Source organism: Vicugna pacos, chromosome 15, assembly GCF_048564905.1.
Source record: "Vicugna pacos chromosome 15, VicPac4, whole genome shotgun sequence".
NCBI classification, from domain to species: Eukaryota; Metazoa; Chordata; class Mammalia; order Artiodactyla; family Camelidae; genus Vicugna; species Vicugna pacos.
Window position 1 is genome coordinate 39,256,813 of NC_133001.1, and position 17,697 is coordinate 39,274,509.

The 17,697-nt window shown below is 39.2% G+C and overlaps 1 protein-coding gene across 1 annotated transcript in view; it reads left to right on the forward strand.

The window, feature by feature from the left end:
• Positions 1-1,269: 1,269 nt before the first annotated feature.
• The window catches only part of SRD5A2 (steroid 5 alpha-reductase 2), a 37,421-nt gene continuing 20,993 nt past the window's right edge, over positions 1,270-17,697 (forward strand). The window contains exon 1 of the mRNA XM_006197250.4: positions 1,270-1,550. Coding sequence (XP_006197312.1) covers positions 1,270-1,550 — 281 coding nt within the window. The remainder of the gene's footprint in view (positions 1,551-17,697) is intronic.

Below are 17,697 nucleotides of genomic sequence, written 5' to 3' on the forward strand. Positions count from 1 at the left end.
AGGGAGAAAGGGAAAGACTAGGGTGGAGCCTGAAGTAGGGACAAGAGGAGAAAATTAATAGGGATAAAGCAATTGAGAGAGTTGGTACAAAAAGATGAAGAGTGAAGTAAACAGTAGGCGGCAAGAGGCCAATCTGAGAGGAGGAAGCCAGGTCAGAGAAAGAAGGAAGAGAAAAAAAAAGAGGGGTACAAAACAAAAGAAGAAGGCAGTCAAGGAAGTCTGAATACTGAATCAGAGAAGGGAAGAGGAAATAGATAATGAACCAGGGAGTGAAGAATGAGAGAAAGGCGGCAAGTAGAAGGGGAGAGAGAAAGAACCGCATCTAGGTGTTCTGAGTGCAACTGCACTTCCAGTGGCGCCCTCATGGAACACTCACCTGCTCCGGGAGATGGGAAAGGGCATCCTGCAGCAAAAGTCCTAGACGTTAGCCTGAGTCTGGGTCAGCTCCAGGGCTCCCAGAAAAGAGGAGAGGCCAGGGTGGATCGACAGGATCACTATGCGCCTCTTTAACAGACGCAGGGGCGACCCAGGGATGCAGAGGGGTCCCGGAGGAACTAGGGCCCGGGAGAGGCTGGTACCTGCTTGGGAGCGAGATAGTGTGGAGAGGGCACTGAAGCTAAAAGTGGCCAAGAAGCAGGGCGCCCCAAATCAGAAGGCCTGGCGGAAGTGAGAAGTGCCTGGATGCTGAGCCCAGGATCAAAGGAAGGTTGCAGGGCTGGGTGGAAGCCAGCAGGGAGTGCAGGAGTGTAGGGAACCAGATGGGGTGGGGAAATCCTGGCTTGGGATGGTCTGAGGGTGGGGGCTGCGTGGCGACCACACAGAGTGTGTGTTAGGGCAGGATAACAACCCTGGCTAAATCGTCCCTGTGGTTTTCTATTTCCTAGTCTCAGAAGTTGCAGCATCAGAGGTTGATGGCTGAAAAAAAATATATCTGCGAAGGGCAGTTAAAGGAGGAGAACAGTGGCAGGTGACGGAGAGGGCGGGAGTGCAGGCGAAGGCACGAATATGGGCTAATGGAAGGGCTTCACGAAAGCCTTCGTCCACTCTCCTCCCTGGCTGTTTTTGCTAAGTGCCAGCCCTGCGAAAGGGGCATCGGTGCTGGGTCGAGCCAGGGCGGGCTGGCTGTGCTGAGATAGGAGGCAAGATGGAGGGGCGGGAGCCAAGGCCGAAGGGGCGGACACGGGGTGGCGTCTAGCTTTCCATAAAGGGGCCGTGGGGGCCGCGCTCTTCTCTGCGCGGGCGGTGGCCTCAGGCGGGGAACACGGCGCGATGCCTGTTCTATGCCAGCAGAGCCCAGTGCTGGCAGGCAGCGCCGCTTTGGCTGCCCTGGGGTTGCTGGTCCTGTACCTCGCAGAGCCCTCTGGTTACGGGAAGCACTCGGAGACCCTGATGCCCGCGGCTATCCGGCTGCCGGCCCGCGCCGCCTGGTTCCTGCAGGAGCTGCCCTCCTTCGTGGTACCCGCGGGGATCCTCGCTGGGCAGCCTCGCTCTGTTTTCGGCCCGCCTGCGACTGTGCTTCTGGGCCTCTTCTGCGCACATTACTTCCACAGGTAGCGTTTTCCCCTGCGGGTGCCAAGGGAGGCGCACTGCCAGGCTCCCGGTATCCAAGAGCGCAGCTCCAGCGCGCACAGAGGCTCGCAGAGTGGCTTGCACGGGCTGCTGCAAGGAGCGCAGAGTGCCGCGCGGGAAGCACCTGGCGGGGCGGGGACTGCGGGAGGAACGCGGGCAAGTGGAGAGGCGATCGTGGGCAGACACCGCCTTCACTCTCCACAGCAGGTGCGCGTCTTGGGTCCACTTTAAATCCTCTGACGGCTCAAGGTGAAAGAGGTAGAGCCGGGTGGTAGACGAGCTGGAAAGCTCAGACGGTTGAGGCAGAGCTGTTGGCCCAGACGGTTCCCTCTCCAACTCTGCTCGGTCCAGCGTCACTTGGTGTCTCGCTCATCACCCTTTCTCTTTCTTCCTTCACGTTTTTTACTCTCCCAGGGTTGTGGGCGGGCTGGTTCTGGGATCTTGAGGGAGTCTTAAGTATTGGCATGTCCCAAAGGGAACTCGGCACAGAGGGATTGGATCAATTTATTTTGGCAGGGAGATGGGCAGAGCCAGATCGCAGGCTTCAAGGTGGGAAAGAGGACGTAAGGGGAACCCACTGGCCTGAGCAAAAGCCTCATTTCTCAAGGCCCACCGGAAAGGGACTGCGCTCACCACCAACTCCTTTCAAGTTTCCGTGGCACATAGGTGTGAATGGGTTGAAGTTAACCCAGAGCCCAGATGTGTTGAATAAAACCCCCAAGTTTAGGAAAACTTTGCCTTCAGTTCTGAGAAAAAAAACAAAGGGCTTTCAGGATTTGGAGAATGCTCAAAAAGACTCATAGAGGAAGGAAAGAGCACATGATTCAGTTGCCTATCATACCCAGTCATTTAGTATCTGTTGTCCCATGTAGCCCCATTGTAACTTGTGAGATGCGTATTTATTGTGCCCACTTTATAGGCAAAGAAACTGAGGCTGTGTAAGGTTAAGTGACTCAGTGAAGATGATACAGCTAGTACCCAGCCAGATTCAAATCTAAGCCTGTGAAACTCCATGGTTCAAGACCTTTTCACTTTGTTAAGCAGGCAGATACTCTGAATCCATGGAGAGAGAAAAGTTGCCAAACCAAATCAAGAACTGGAACAGAATCACAGCCTAATTTTGAGTAGGGAATTTATAAGGCCAAAAACAATCAAGGAAATCTAGATTAGAAATTAGGATGAAGAATTCATCTGGAAGCTGAAAGGCATGATCCTCTCTGGTAAGGGAAAAGTGTTGCCTCATTTTGGGAAAAGGAAGTGTAAAGAAACAAGTTTTAAACTGTCTTTCCTTATAATCCTTTCTTATCCTCTGGATCTTTTTTATCAGTCAAGATTTAATATTTATGCAATTTTAACTGAATTACCACTCTTTTAATAAGAGAATTATTGGCAAGCAATAAGAACTAAAATTTCATAAATAAATGTCCTTTCTGCAGGTATTTACTAACCATTTTACCCAGATTTAGGTGGTTCAGTTTGCACAGAAAGAAAGATGTTGGATACAGGAGATGAGGCCAGCTTTTGTTTTCACTATTTTTGGAAAAGACATTTGACAGAAAAATGTGATTTTATCTGACAATTACTTTTATCTTCTAGTTAACTATTGTCTGATAGCACCATAAACAATATTTTATGAGTTCATTTCATCTTACAGTAATGTAAGTGTTTTCTAACAAGCCTATTAACATAAGTTTTAGACTTGTTTTTAAAGCCAAAAGGTACTTTGCCTCAATAAATTATGATCAGTACATTAAAAAACCGAGAAAGTAATTACTCATAAAATGAATATCAACATACTGTCCATCTTCTTCAGGGGAAAATTTAAAATATGAGTAAAGGATTTAGGAATTGATTCTTCATGAGGGAAAATTCCCCATTGAGAACACAACTCTGGGTGAGTGCATTGTTCCTGAGGCATAAAGATGTGATGTTTGTCCATCATTCCTCTTGTGTAAACTCTTTCTTTGAGGCCATTGGACTATTGAATTTGTTTTCATTTTGAGTGCTTACAAGGGATTGCACTCTTTGCTAAACACTATGTGAGTTATTTACTAATCCTCATGCCAGTCCATTTAGGTAGGCACCATTATTTATCATTCCAATTTTGCAGGTGGGAAACTGGTGCAAGAAAAGGTTAAATAACTTGCCCAAGGTCACACAGTGACAAGGAGCCAGGGTTCAGACTCAGGGAGTTTGAATCCGGATCTCAGGCTCTTAGCTACCATGATAAGCTGTTTTGTATTTCTTCTTGTTGCCTCATTCTTGCCTTTTAAAAACTGTATTTAGGCTTAAATTAATTTTTTTAAATTATAAAAATAGCAAATGTTTACTAAATAAAAAATGGAAAATACAAATTAGAAAAATTCTCATAATTTCAACATCTAAGTATATTGATTGCTAATGTTTTAGAACATTTTCATTAAGGCTTTCATTTTTCTTAGTACATTTTTATACATGCTTGCTCTACTGAATATTTATAGTTCTGCTTGATTACCTTTTATAATAAATATTTTCCCACATTAGCATAGAATCTTTGTAAGTATCATCTTAATGGCTGCTTGTTATTTCATTTCATGTGAAGACAGTAATTTACCTATCCATTAATTTATAATTTTATAATAATTTAAATTAATTTTTAATATAATTTATATTAAATTGGACATTTAAATTTGCCTCTTTTTAGGGCACATTTTGCACCTAAATTCTTTTCAGAAGTCAGGACTATGCTCTTATCAGTATTCCCACAAGTAGTACAAAGGTTATGAGCAATTTTGCTTTGAGGTTTTATGAGTCATTTGGCTTGACAGTGAGGGCTCGACAAGGAAAAAGCATCAGGCTGCCTTGGCTGTATTCATGTGCATAGCCATGACACAGAGTATAAGATGGAGGGACAAGTGTTCTGGAGAACGCTGGCTCAGCTGTGACCAAGACTCTTTTGAACAATGTCCTTTGGGAACTGTTCAGAAAAGCAAGATATCCCATTGGATAGAAGGGAAAACTCTGCAATTTTCTGCATATGAGGGTGATATGCTAGAATGTGAGTTTCACAAGGATTTTTGTCTCATTTGTTCATGGCTGTGTCCTTGGTGTCTAGAAAAGTTCTGGTACATAGTTGGTATTTGTTGAATGCATGAATAAACTCTACTTCTGACATCAGTATAGGCAGTCAGAATTATCAGAGAACTTGCCATTACTTAGGAATCATTGCTGAGATTGCATGGTTAGGTCAACTCAGATCATTCTCTTCCTTTTAGAATCTATTGTTGTGGATATTTGGATGGTTTAGCTACATAGAGATGAATGCTGTGTAAGCATGCTGCTTAATCCCACAGCTAAAGTTGTTTGAAGTCAGTTATCTCGCCTCTCATTGACTTTGACTAGCTCTGGAATCATCCTTTGCCAACACTCTCTGATTGATCATTTTCTCAAGAAGCCTTAGTGTCTTTCTTATGCAACGGTCATCACACCGCCTATTCCTATGGCAACTGATTTTTTTTTCCAAAACCTGGGTGTGTGACCTTCATATTTGGATGAAAAATAAAAATAAAAATCTCTTTTCAAAAAAGGTGACTATATTGTAACAAGTTGCTGACAGTGTGAACTTCCATGATGCACATCCATAAGCAGAGTGTAATGCACACATTAGAGTCTGAATTTAGAGAGAATTCTTCTGGCATTTAGATATTGAAAATGGTGACATTTCCTATTCAACCAAATAAAATGATGGTTTCAATAAGGGGCCTTTTTGCTTGATGCTCAGTTTGTTCTCCAGCAGCATAAAGTCTTCCCCATTCTTCAAGACTCAGATCAGGCATCACTTCCTCCAAGAAGCCTTCTCTGAGTCCTTTCTCCTTTGTAAATCTAGGTGTGGTATCATACCTTGGGCTTTCATAGCAGCCATTGTGGCCTTCCACGAGGCACTTCACACACTGGATCATAATTCTCTGTTTTAAGGAAATTTCATCCTCATCTGTCCAGACTCCTCATTTTATAGAAGCAAAGCACCAGAAGGTTTAGTTAGTTAGGGGCAAAGACAGGACTGGAACTTGTGTCTCCTGATGTGTCCTGCCAAGGCTTCCCCAATCTCTTAAGAAATGTAGATGTCTCAAATAATCAGAAATAAATAAACCTCATGAAGGAAATTGCTCATTGGCTGAGAATCAGAATGATGATTAATGCAGACATTGGAAACCATCTAGACAAAACTCTCCTCTTATACATTGAGAAGAAAGGCCCAGGCAGAATAAACTGAATTCTTGTGGTCACTTAATCATGTGTTAAGGACATTCATGAGGCATAATTTGGGTCAATCAAGATTAACTGAAGGATTTTTTAAAATGGGGGTCAGCAAACAGTAAAAAAAGCAAGATAGTAACTATTTTAGACTCTGTAGTCATACAGTCTCTGCATAGTTACTTAACTATACTTAACAGCATGAAAACAGCCACAGACAATATGTACACAATGAGTGTGGTAATGTTCCAATAAAACTTTATTTATAAAAATAGGCCATTGGGTGTATTTGCCTGTGTCATAGTTTGCTAACCCCCTCCTTAAGAAAACCATGAACTGCATTATCTTTCAATTCAGCACCCTGGTAATTCTATTATAAAATTTTGTTAAATCCTATAGCAAAGCAGTGAGCATATTCTAGAAGAATTCTGCTACATTTAAATAGGAATTCAGTAGTAAACCTAATTTTCTAAGAATTCCTGAGTTCCAAGTCCTTTTATTTGAAACTTTATAGGAAATAGTAGGAGTCTTGGAGTTTACATTCTAGATAGAATGACATCATGAACACATCTGAAAATTACACAGCCATGTTTGCCAACAATGTAAACAAGCATTAGAGATCTTGACCACTTTTACCACATTGAAGAAAGGACTAACTTCTTTCTCATTTTAAATCTAACTTAATGTCACTTAAAAAGCACAAACAAGATAAGGAAACAGTAATCCAAATTGGTGAAGTGATGTGTATGAGGTCACATGGGAGGAAGGGGCAGAGTCCCTGAACCTAGGTCTCTTGACTCTTTATCAGAGTTCCACATGCTCAGAACTGCGCTGGGTCCCTTGGGAGCACACAAAAGCAGTTCACTAGCTGGTGCTTGCCCTCCAGGAGGCAGGCAGAAAAACCCACCATAGTGTGCTTGACACTCTCTCTGGTGTGAAAGTTTGGTGGTGGCAATGTCAGTGTGAGGCCCAGGACAGGCGGGAAAATGCTAATTAAGGGACATGTGGACCTAAGAGGGGCCATGGTCATGACGCTGAACATGCTAAGGCCTCTGGTGCCTGTCTGTGTTTGAGCAGATGAGTGGGTGGGTTTTGAGGGAGCCCAAAAATGGCACCCTTCTTCCCCATCCAGATTCATAACCAGCTGAGACACAGACCCAGGAATTAGGCCACTAGAGAAAAATTACCACCCTTATTAGTGGTAAAGCTAGTTTGGAGCACAGGACTGACATTTTGGATCCTAACGCTGTCCCTCAAAGAGTACTCAGCAACAGTGATGGCTGAATACTGCAGGCCTTTCCCTCTGGTGCCTGTTCGGAAAAGACAGCAGAAGGAGAGAAGGGCTGAGCTGCACACACCCCTTGAGAGGTCCTGCTTTCAAATTTACCAATCAGGTAGTTCACGTCTCCTTTCCTGAGGAGGGATGAGTGAAGGAGAGTGGAAAGGCTCAAATGAAGGGCCTTCAGCAAGCGGGAGGGGGAACATAAATGTTTTCTGTTATTAGATAAGACTGTGAAAGTTGTTTACCTGTTGATTTTTGCCAGAGCCTGGCAACTTGGTTCTGAACCTGGGACACTTCCCATTCTGCTTTTGACTCCTTGCCACAAATGGCAAAGGGGATATCAAAGTCTGGACTCAAGTTATTTAAAAAGTTGCTGCGCTCAACCCAGCAGCCTTTAAGGAGGCTCAGTTCATCCTAGGAGCTCTATATTTTAAAACCCTCTGAACTGGGGCCAATAGTGCAATTTGCCTTCCATTTGGTTATGGAAGGAGAATAAGGGAAGGGGAGACCAATATTTATTGGGCTCCGGGTGTTCCAGAAATTATGTTATGTATTTTACATCAGCTATCTCATTTTGTCCTGGAGACAATTGCTGTTATTATTAATGCAATTTCACAAGTGATTGCACTCTGTCTGATTTCAGTGATTGGAGGGAGCAAGTGGGAGTGATGGGCAAGCGCTTGAGCTGGTCCTCAAAGGATGGTCTATTCCCAGATTTGTGGGTGGGAATGAGGTGTTCAGTCAGGGAAGAAGGCCTGTTTGGTGATCTATGACTTAAAATTGCCCTGTGCAACATATGTACTCTGTCTTAGAATACCTTTCCTCTTTTTAATACCAAATATCTTTTGTCTCTGTAACATAATATCTGGTCCTACCATCCAAACTTTAAATCAGGTCTGGGCCATTTTCAAAATTCTTCCATTATACTTGCTTCATATTGTCAAGGCTAATCCTAAAAGTTACCGTGAAGAAAATAAGGCAATTTTCCTTTGACATTTTTCCTACTTGACCATGAAAAATCACCAGATCCTTTTCTGTGTATAGACTTTCTCTCTTGCCTCTCTGTTCTCTTTTAACAGCAGTACTTGGTCTCACATCAGTTTCTCAGTGAATGTTCTTTACTTGCTCAAGTTACCTATCTGATAAATAGATCTAAATACTAGGGTATTGGGTTTTTTGTTTTCTTATTATTGAATTTTGAAAGTTCTGTAAATATTCTGAATTCAAGTTCTTTACCAGATACATGATTTGCAAGTATTTTTCCCAGTCTGTGTGGCTTGTCTTTTTCATTCTCTTAACTGTGTCTTTTGAAAAGCAGAGGTTTTTAAATTTTGATGAAGTCTAATTTTTCTATTTGTTTTCATTCAAATAGATCTAAAAAATCTTTGCCTAATCTTAGGTCACATGGGGTTTTTCTTATATTTTCTTATAGAAAATTTATAGTTTGGGGTTTAACATTTATGTTTATGATCCATTTTGAGTTAATTTTTACATAGGGTTAGAAATGTGAATCAAAGTTCTTTTTTTTTTTTGCATATGGGTATCCAGTTGTTCCAATATCATTTGTTGAAAGTACTTTTCTTTCTCTAATGAAATTGCTCCTGTACCTCATGATATAAACAGATACTTTGCTAAAGAAAATAGAATGTGAAAACATGCTCAACACCATTAGACATTAGGGAAATGCTGATTAAACCACAATGGGATACCAGTGTGCATCCAATAGAGTGGCTAAAATTACAAAGACTGACCAGACTAAGTTCTGGTGAGGATGTGGAAGAACTCGCACTCTTATACATTGTTGAAGGGAATGTAAAATGGCAACCACTTTGGAAAACGTTTTGACAGTCTCTTAAAAAGTTAAACATAAATCTACCATGTGACCTACCCATTCCATTGCTAGCTATTTTTCTAAGCAAAATAAAAGCACATGTCCATACAAAGATTTGTATACAAATGGTTTTAGCAGCTTAATTTGTGGTAGCCAAAAACTAGAAACAACTCCAATGTTCATCAGCAAGTGAATGTGTAAACAAACTGTGGTATAAACATAGTAGAATACTACTTGGCAAGAAAAATGAATGAACTATTGATGTGAGCTACCAACAGTGGATAAAACTTAAAATAATTATTCTGGGTAAAGGAGCCAAGCAAAAAAGAGTACGTACTTTATGATTCCATTTATATAAAATTCTATGAAATTCAAACTAACATATGGTACATGAAGTACATCAGTTCTTTTCTGGGGACAAAGGGAGGGACAGGATGGGATTATGGAGGATATGAGCAAACTTTAGGAGGAGATTTACATGTTCACTATTTTGATATCATAAAATTTGTCAAATTGCACACTTTAAATATGCACAGTTGATTGTTAATTATACCTCAATAAAGCTAAAAAAAACTATAAGTAGGCCTATGAAAAAATTGTATGTATGTGTGGCCCTGTGTCACTGAGAATTATTCAAACTTTCTGTGAAGCTAATCTGACAATGTTTAACAATAGCTGAAAAACTATTCACTTTTTCCCCCCAGGAATTTAATTTGGGGGAAACACCCAAGGGAAATAGTCCAAAAGAAAAAAATTGATTAACACAAATTTATAGTGTTACTATTTGCAACTATAGAACACTGGAAGTTACTTAAATGCTCCATTACTAAGGGCTGATTGTAATAAATATAATTGAATATTATATATACTTCAAAAGTATTAGTCTTTTGGACTATATCTGTGACAGAAATAAATATATAAAGTCATTTAGTGAAAAATAGTACACAATAAATTGTTCTCAAAAAGTCCACATCAACATGTATGAATTAATACTGATAATGATTAGAATATAAAGTGATATGAATAGCTAATACTTTGGGGTTGCAGATTTTATGTGGTATATTTATAAAGTGTTTAATGGTGTAACTCCCAATAATAGAACAAATAATACTGATGTTACAAGATTTAAAAAGTTACCTTGCAAACTGACCATGCAATTAAATGTCAACAGAGCTCAAGACATTTCTACAAGTAGGGGTTGCTTTAAAGGAAAAGTCACCATTAATGTGTAAGATTTCCCCCACTAATCCACTATGACATCACTAACTTCTGAAATTGTCTTTCATATTGATCCTTTGAGTTATGATGTTGAAGACCCCTGAAAATGCAACCATGTTACCTGGTAAATTATCAATATGCAAACATCTTTTTGACATCTGTAGAATCCATGGGGATGTTCCTCTCTTACTTTTGATAATGGTTAATTTATGTCTTCTTCTTTCTTCCCCTAATCTGTCTAGCTAGAGTTTTATGAACTTCATTGATCTTTTCAAGGAACTAGATTTTAGTTTCATTGGATTTCTCTGTTGATTTTGCTGTTTCCTATTTGTTTTCTGACTTGATATTTATTATTTCCTCTTCCTCTTTGGGTTGGGTTTAATTTACTCTCCTTTTTCTAGTTTCTTAAGGCAGAAACTGAGGTTGTAGACCTCCTTTTTCTGATTTGGCATTGATTGCTATAAATTTCACACAAAATATTGCTTATGGTATCTCACAAATTCTAATATGTTGTTTTTATTTTTAATTTGTTTCAAAATACTGCTATTTCTCTTGTGATGTCTTCTTTGATCCATGGGCTATTTGGAAGGGTGCTGTTTGGTTTCCAAATGTTTAGGAATTTTCCAGATATTTTGTTATTAATTTCTAATTTAATTCCATTATGGACAGAGAACATGCTTTGTATGATTTAAATCCTTTTACTTGTTGAATTAAAACTTGTTTTATGGCCCAGAATTTGGTCTATCTTGGTAAATGTTCTCTGTAACCTTGAAAAGAATGTATATTCTGCTGAAAGGGGTGTTCTGAAAATGTCCTTAGGTTAATTTGGTTGATAGTGCTTTTCAAATCTTCTGTATCTTGCTGATTTTGTCTGCTTTTTCTGTAATTCTTGAGAGAGGAGTATCAATATGTCTGATTAAAATTGTGGACTTTCCTATTTTTCCTTACAGTTCGTCAGTTTTTGCTTCATGTATTTTGAAGCTCTGTTGCATAACAGATAAAAAGATGCATGAACTCTGATGTGTAAACATTTAGAATTGTTATGTCCTTGATGAATCGACTCTTTTATCATTATTCCTTTATTATCATTACATTTATTCCTGGTAATATTCTTTGCTCTGGAATCTACTTTTGTATAATATTAATATAGTCGCTATGGCTTTCTTTTTATAAGGGTTGACAGGGTATAATTTTTTCACCATTTTACTTTCCATCTATCTCTGTGTTTAAATTCAGTGTATGTTTCTTGAATGTAGCATATGGTTGAGTCTTGCTTTTTGTCAATACTGACAATCTCTGCTTTTTAACTGGGAGTGTCAGAATGCTTATATCTAATGGTATTATTTATGTAGTTTGATTTAAATCTATCAAGTTGCTATTTGTTCCTATTTGTCTCTCTTATTTGTTCCCATTTCCTCTTTATCTTCCATCTTTTGGATATAGTGCTATTTTATTCCATTTTATGTTTTTTATTAGCTTATTAACAATAACTTTTGTTAGTTTGATTAAAACTTTAAAGCATGTACCTTAAATTTATCACTGTTTACTTTCAAGTGATAATACACCACTTCATGTATAGTGTACAGATATGAAATAATGTACTTCCATTTCTTCTTTATGCTATTGTTACTTGTTTTATTTATACACATGCTCTAAGAAGCTTCAACATATTGATGTTATTTTTGTTTGAACAGTCAACTATCTTTTAAAGAGATTGAAATAATAAGAAAGTGTGTATTTGCCTGTGTATTTGCCATTTCTGATGCTCTTTACTTTGGATGGGGGTTGATCTTTATTTCTATTGATATTATTTTTTCTTTTGCCTGAAAAATGTCAGTTTTTAGGACAGTTTTTTCATATTTTGAATATCTGAAAATGTCTTCATGTCTCCTTTGTTTCTGAGGATATAGAATTCTAGATATAGCATTCTAGATTGACAGCTATTTTCTTTTAGTACTTTAAAGATGTTGCTCCACTGTCATCTCGCTTGCATTGTTTTCATAAAGAAATCTGCTGCCCTCCTTGTCTTTGTTCCTCTGTACATAACTCTTTTTATCTGGCTGCTTTTAATATTTTCTCCTTATGACTGGTTTTGAGCAATTTGATCAGTATATTCCTTGGTGCAACTTTCTTCATGTTTCTTACGCTGGGGTTCTTTAAACTTCTTGGATCTGTGGGTTTAAAGTTTTAATTAAATTTGGACAACTTTTGTACATTATTCTTAATTTCCCCTCTTCTCTCTCCTATTATTCAGGGTCTTCAATTATATATCTTTGAGACCCACATGTATGTGAAATTGTCTTGCAGATCACTGACACTTCTTTCTTGTTTTTATTCTTTTTTTTTTCAGTGTGTTTCTTTTGGATAGTTTCTATTGCTATGTCTTCAAGTTTATAATCTTTTCTTTTGTGATGTTTTATCTAATGTTAATCCTATTCTGGGGTATTTTCATCTCAGACATTGTAGTTTTCATCTCTAGAAGTTTGATTTTGGTCTTTTTTTTCTATCTTCCATGTCTCTACTTAATTTTATGTACATATGAAATATAGTCATAATAGCTGTTTTAATGTCATTGTCTGCTAATTCTAACATTTATATAATTTCTGTGTCAGTTTTGATTGATTATTATTCTCATTATAAGCAGTGTTTTCCTGCTTCTTTGCATGACTAGTGATCTTTGATTGGATTGTCAGACATTGTACCTTGCTGGCTGTTGGATATTTTTCTGTTCTATAAATATTCTTGAGCTTTGTTCTGGGGTGCAGTTAAGTTACTTGGAAATAATTTGACCCTTTTAGCTCTTGATCTGATTTGTTAGGTGCTCATAGAAGAGTGCTAGTGCAGGGGCAAATTAATCCCTTCCTGAGCTAAGCCTTTCTGAGTACTCTACTCAATGTCCCATGTAGTATGAATTTTTTTATCTGGCTGGTGGGAAAGGGCTCAGTTCCTGACCATGTATGAGCACTGGGCACTGGTCCTTTTAATCTTTTTGAGCGATCCTTTTCTCATACAACTGCACTAATTAATATTCTACTGAATACTTGAGAAGGACCCTCTGCAGGACTCTGTGCATCTCTCTCCACTTCAGTACTCTGACCTAAGAATTCTAGATGTCTTGATTCCTGGAATTTCAGTTCTGTTTCCTTAACTCAGGAAACTCTAGCTTCTGTCTGGAATCCCCTTTCCTGGAAAGAGAAATTTTCTCAAAGCAGTAAACTGGGTTATTTATAAGGCTCACATCATTTTTTTCTTGTCTATAAGTGATTCCTGCCTTTTATTGCTTACGTCCAATATTTCATGTAATTTGTCTTGTTGTTTATATTTTCATTTTCCAGCATGGAGGGTAAATCCAGTTCCTGTTTCTCCATCTTGACTGGAAGCAGACATCCTCCAGTGGGCTTTAGCTTTTATCTTTGCTGATTGATTATCTGCAATGCTGGTTGACTTGACGTTGGTATTCTCTGTACTCAGTGCTATGCCTGACGGTCCATTGGTTTGTGTTTCTAAACTTTCCACCAGTTTGTCTGGAATGTCTCTTAGGCAGCTCAGTCTATAACAAAACACCATAAATTGGATGGTGTATGAACAACAGAATTTTACTTCTCACAGTTCTAGAGTCTGGAAGTCTGAGATCATGGTGCCAGCAAGGTCTAGTTCTGGTAATGTCCCTCTTCTGGGTTACAGATGGCTGACTTCTTGTTGTATCCTCACATGGTGAGGAGAGAATGAGCTAGCTCTCTGGCCTCTCCGTATAAGGACACTAATCCCATTCATGAATGTTCTATCCTCATGACTTAATTACCTTCAAAAGGCCACATCTCCAAAAACCATCATAATGGGAATTAGATCGCAACATATGAATTTTGAGGAGACATACATTGTGTGTAAGAATCTTCTTTGTTTCATTGCTTTTTCCATTCTCAAGCTTAATGTGCAGTGACCTTTGGGTCCTGTGTTACACGTTTCTAAACTTGTGGAGAGTTAAGCAAGTTGGGAGAATGGTGGCTTTCTCTCCATGTGTCCTCTGTCTCCATGTAGCTTTGGCTGGCAAGGTGGCCCTAAGGCTGCAGCATAGGGAATAGAGTGTGGGAAATACCAGCCAATGCTTACGAATGACAGGCCTGAAACTTTCACGTAGTAAATTCTGCCACAGAGACCTCAGAAAATGCCTTTTCTTTTCTTGTCAAAGTGAACAATGGAATGGAGATGTGGGAGGGAGATGCGCTGAGGTGGATGCACCTTTGTTCAGGGCTGCTGAGTCCCAGGACAATATTTAAATGAAAGTGGAAACTCCTTAGAAGTCTTCAGTTTGATGCCAATATCTAGGCCTTAGATAGCTGTGAAGAGTTGCTTGTTTCCAAATGACATCAGAACCCTGTGAAATGGGGCTGCAGTATAAAGCCAAACAGCTAGAATTAGAAAATCACAACTTTGTTTTTGCAAACAATGAGAAATAGAAGAGACAAAACTGCAGCTTAGAGAAATGACACATTTGTATCCAACAGTTGAACATGCCTTGTCCTTAGCTTACCTTGGTCACCTTGCTCAACTTTGTACTTCAAGCTGAAAACCACCGTTTGTTGCCACTTACAACTTATAAATTTGGTCATGACCATTTAATATGAGTGGCTGAGCAAGTGTATCTATGCAAGGCCAAAACCCACCCCAAATCAATCAACTTAACAAAAAAGAAAAGGTAAACTAGTTACTCAAACTTATCTTATTAGTCAGGCAAATAGGTTGATCTGGCTCTATTTGTTTACTAAGATTTTGATCTTCTAGGATATAAGTAAATAAATAAATAAGCAAATAAACCCCACAAATAAATGAGGTCAGTGGTCTGTAGCCTGTCTCTTGTAGGAGGTTGTACCTCAATGATGATTACTCTGTCACTCAGAGGAATCCTCAAAATTTCTTAAAACCTTGGTAATTCATTGGGTGCTCAGACTGAACTTCTACTTTGATGTAGAGGCAGGAAGACAGAGGAAAATTGAGTAAGTGAGCAGTTCCAGGGTCTCCCAATACTAGCAGGAAACAAATAATGAAGATAAAAAACATGTATATAAACAGGAAACTTTAAAATAGTATACTGTATTTTAGGTCTTCATGAGCTAATCATGTCAGTGTTTTTTCACAATTTTAATATATCTACTGGATTATGACCACCAGATAATTCGCACCAGACGACATCTGCAAGGGGTTGTCAATGGGACTTGTCTGTTCTCACTTCCAGGGCATCAGAGAAAGATGGAAGGAAGTCCCAGGGAGCTTCAGGGAAAACTTTGCATTGAATTTTTCCCATGGTACAGCCCTTAGTAGAAAATGATCAACCACTCTATTCCGGAAAAAAAATGTGGTTTTATTGAATTGAGCCCCCTTTTAAAAAATACTTGATGTGGCAGTCTAATTTCTCTGTGTGGGCATAGCCTTTGGAGAAACCAAAACATCTGGTCAATGCCAGCTTGAAAAAGTTAGTTCAGTTTGCCATTGGAGGTTATGATCTCAATGGTTTTCACCCTGGCTGCACATTAGAGTCATCCGGGGTGTCTCTTAAGTGCTGCAGATGCTCAGGATCCTATGCCTAACATTCTGATTAATTTTTCTTCAGTATACCTCTTCCCCTTTAGCATCCCTGAAGCCCCTAAGGTGATTTGAATATGCATCCAGAATTGAGAGCCTCTGATGTAGACAATGCACATGCAACTGACTTTTTATTGTTATTTTTCACAATGACTACAATGGAGCAAAGTGCTCAAGAGCATAAACTCTGGAAATAGCTCCACCTGGGCTTGAGTCCCAGCTGTGATATTTCATAGCTGTGTCAATTTGGGCTAATTTAATCTTGCTGTGCCTCAGTTTCCTTATCTGTACAGTGGGGATAATTATACTAATACCTGTCTCCTAGGGTTACTATAAAGATTAAATAAGTTAATATATGCAAAGTACTTAGAACATTGCCTGGAGCATAGTAAGCACTATATAAATATTAACTGTATATGGTCCTTTCCTGGCAGTTCTTTTACTGGATAACTGAACTGAAATTAATTTCAATGGCCTAATACTACTCTAACAAGGTGTTTTAGTTCCCTGTAGCTGCTATAATAAATTACCACAAACTGGGTGTCTTAAAACAACAGACGTTTTTTTCTCTCATCATTCTGGAGGCCAGAAGTCTGAAATCAAGATGTAACAGGGTTCTGTTCCCTCTGGAAGCTCTAAAGGAAAATCTGTTCCTCACCTTGTCCAGCTTCTGGTAGCTGTCTACATTCCTTGGCTTGTGGTTGCATGTCTGTGCTGTGTCTTCATTTTACCTTTTTCTCTGTATGTCTTTTCTTCTTCCGCTCCTTTCTTGTATAAGGTTACATGTGATTTCATTTAGGGTCTACCCAGATTATCCAGGATAACCTCGTCTTCTCAAGATCCTTAATTTAATCTCATCTTTTATCTTACAAGAATATTCACTCTTTTGCTATAATATAGTAATATTTTAAAGTTCTGGGGATTAGGGAATAAACATATCTTGGAGGGGGGCACCATTCAAACCACAATACAAGATCCATAATAAAATGTAAGCTTGGATGGGATGCACCACTTACTCTGTGTTTAGTCACCTTTGCATTTGGCCTGTACTTTCCACTCTCTAATATGTCCAAAACCATTATTTACAATGACAGGTATCATCTAAGTATACAGACAAGTGACTGTTCATTGACAGTGTTTGTTATTTCTTGGGAAGAACTCAGAGAAGTGGGCCATGGGCTCAGAGGACTGGTTGGCTCAGTGCCCTTTGGCATACAGAGAGGCTCCAACAAGGAAAGACCTTTTGGTGAGTTCTGCTCCAAGAAAATAATTTTGGGAAAACTCTATTTTATGATTAAATGCAACTCAAAACCTTCACCAATTCTGGCTTTAAACTTGGAAAAATTTGATGCTTATTTCAAAAGAGAACAGTATGATGGTGCATTAATCAGGACTCTTTTCATTTCCAAGTGACAGAAAAATCAACTGAAGCAGATTTAAATAAAACCTGAATTTATTAACTCTCATGGCTGGAAAATTCTGACTTCAGGTCAAGTTTGATGTAGTGGTTCCAAAGATACCATCAGGACCTGGTATCTCTCTCCAGCTCTTGGCTGTGCTTCTTTTACTGGCTCTGTTTTCAGAAAGGGTATATTTTAGTGGTAGCAAGACAACTGTAGCATCTAAGAGCATATATCCTCTCAGGTCCAAGGCATGTGGAAGAGAACAGTTCTAGAAAAAACATAAGCAAAACCTTACTAGGGTTTGTTGGGTCATACGCCCATCTCTGAAACAATCAGTGTGATAGAGTTATCCTTGTTCTGATTGAGAAGCTTGGAGAGGTTGAACCTTTTCATGGACTAAGATAGGAAGGGGGAGGGTTACTGGTGGAGAACCAGGTAGTTACCATAAGAAGGGAGAGTAATACTGGGTGGCAAATACAACAAATGACTACCAGAGATGCAGCAAGATCCTCAGACTAAAATAATGAAATTCAAACATGGATTCTTTGGAAGGGCATGTGGGATTTTTTTTCCAATTGTAT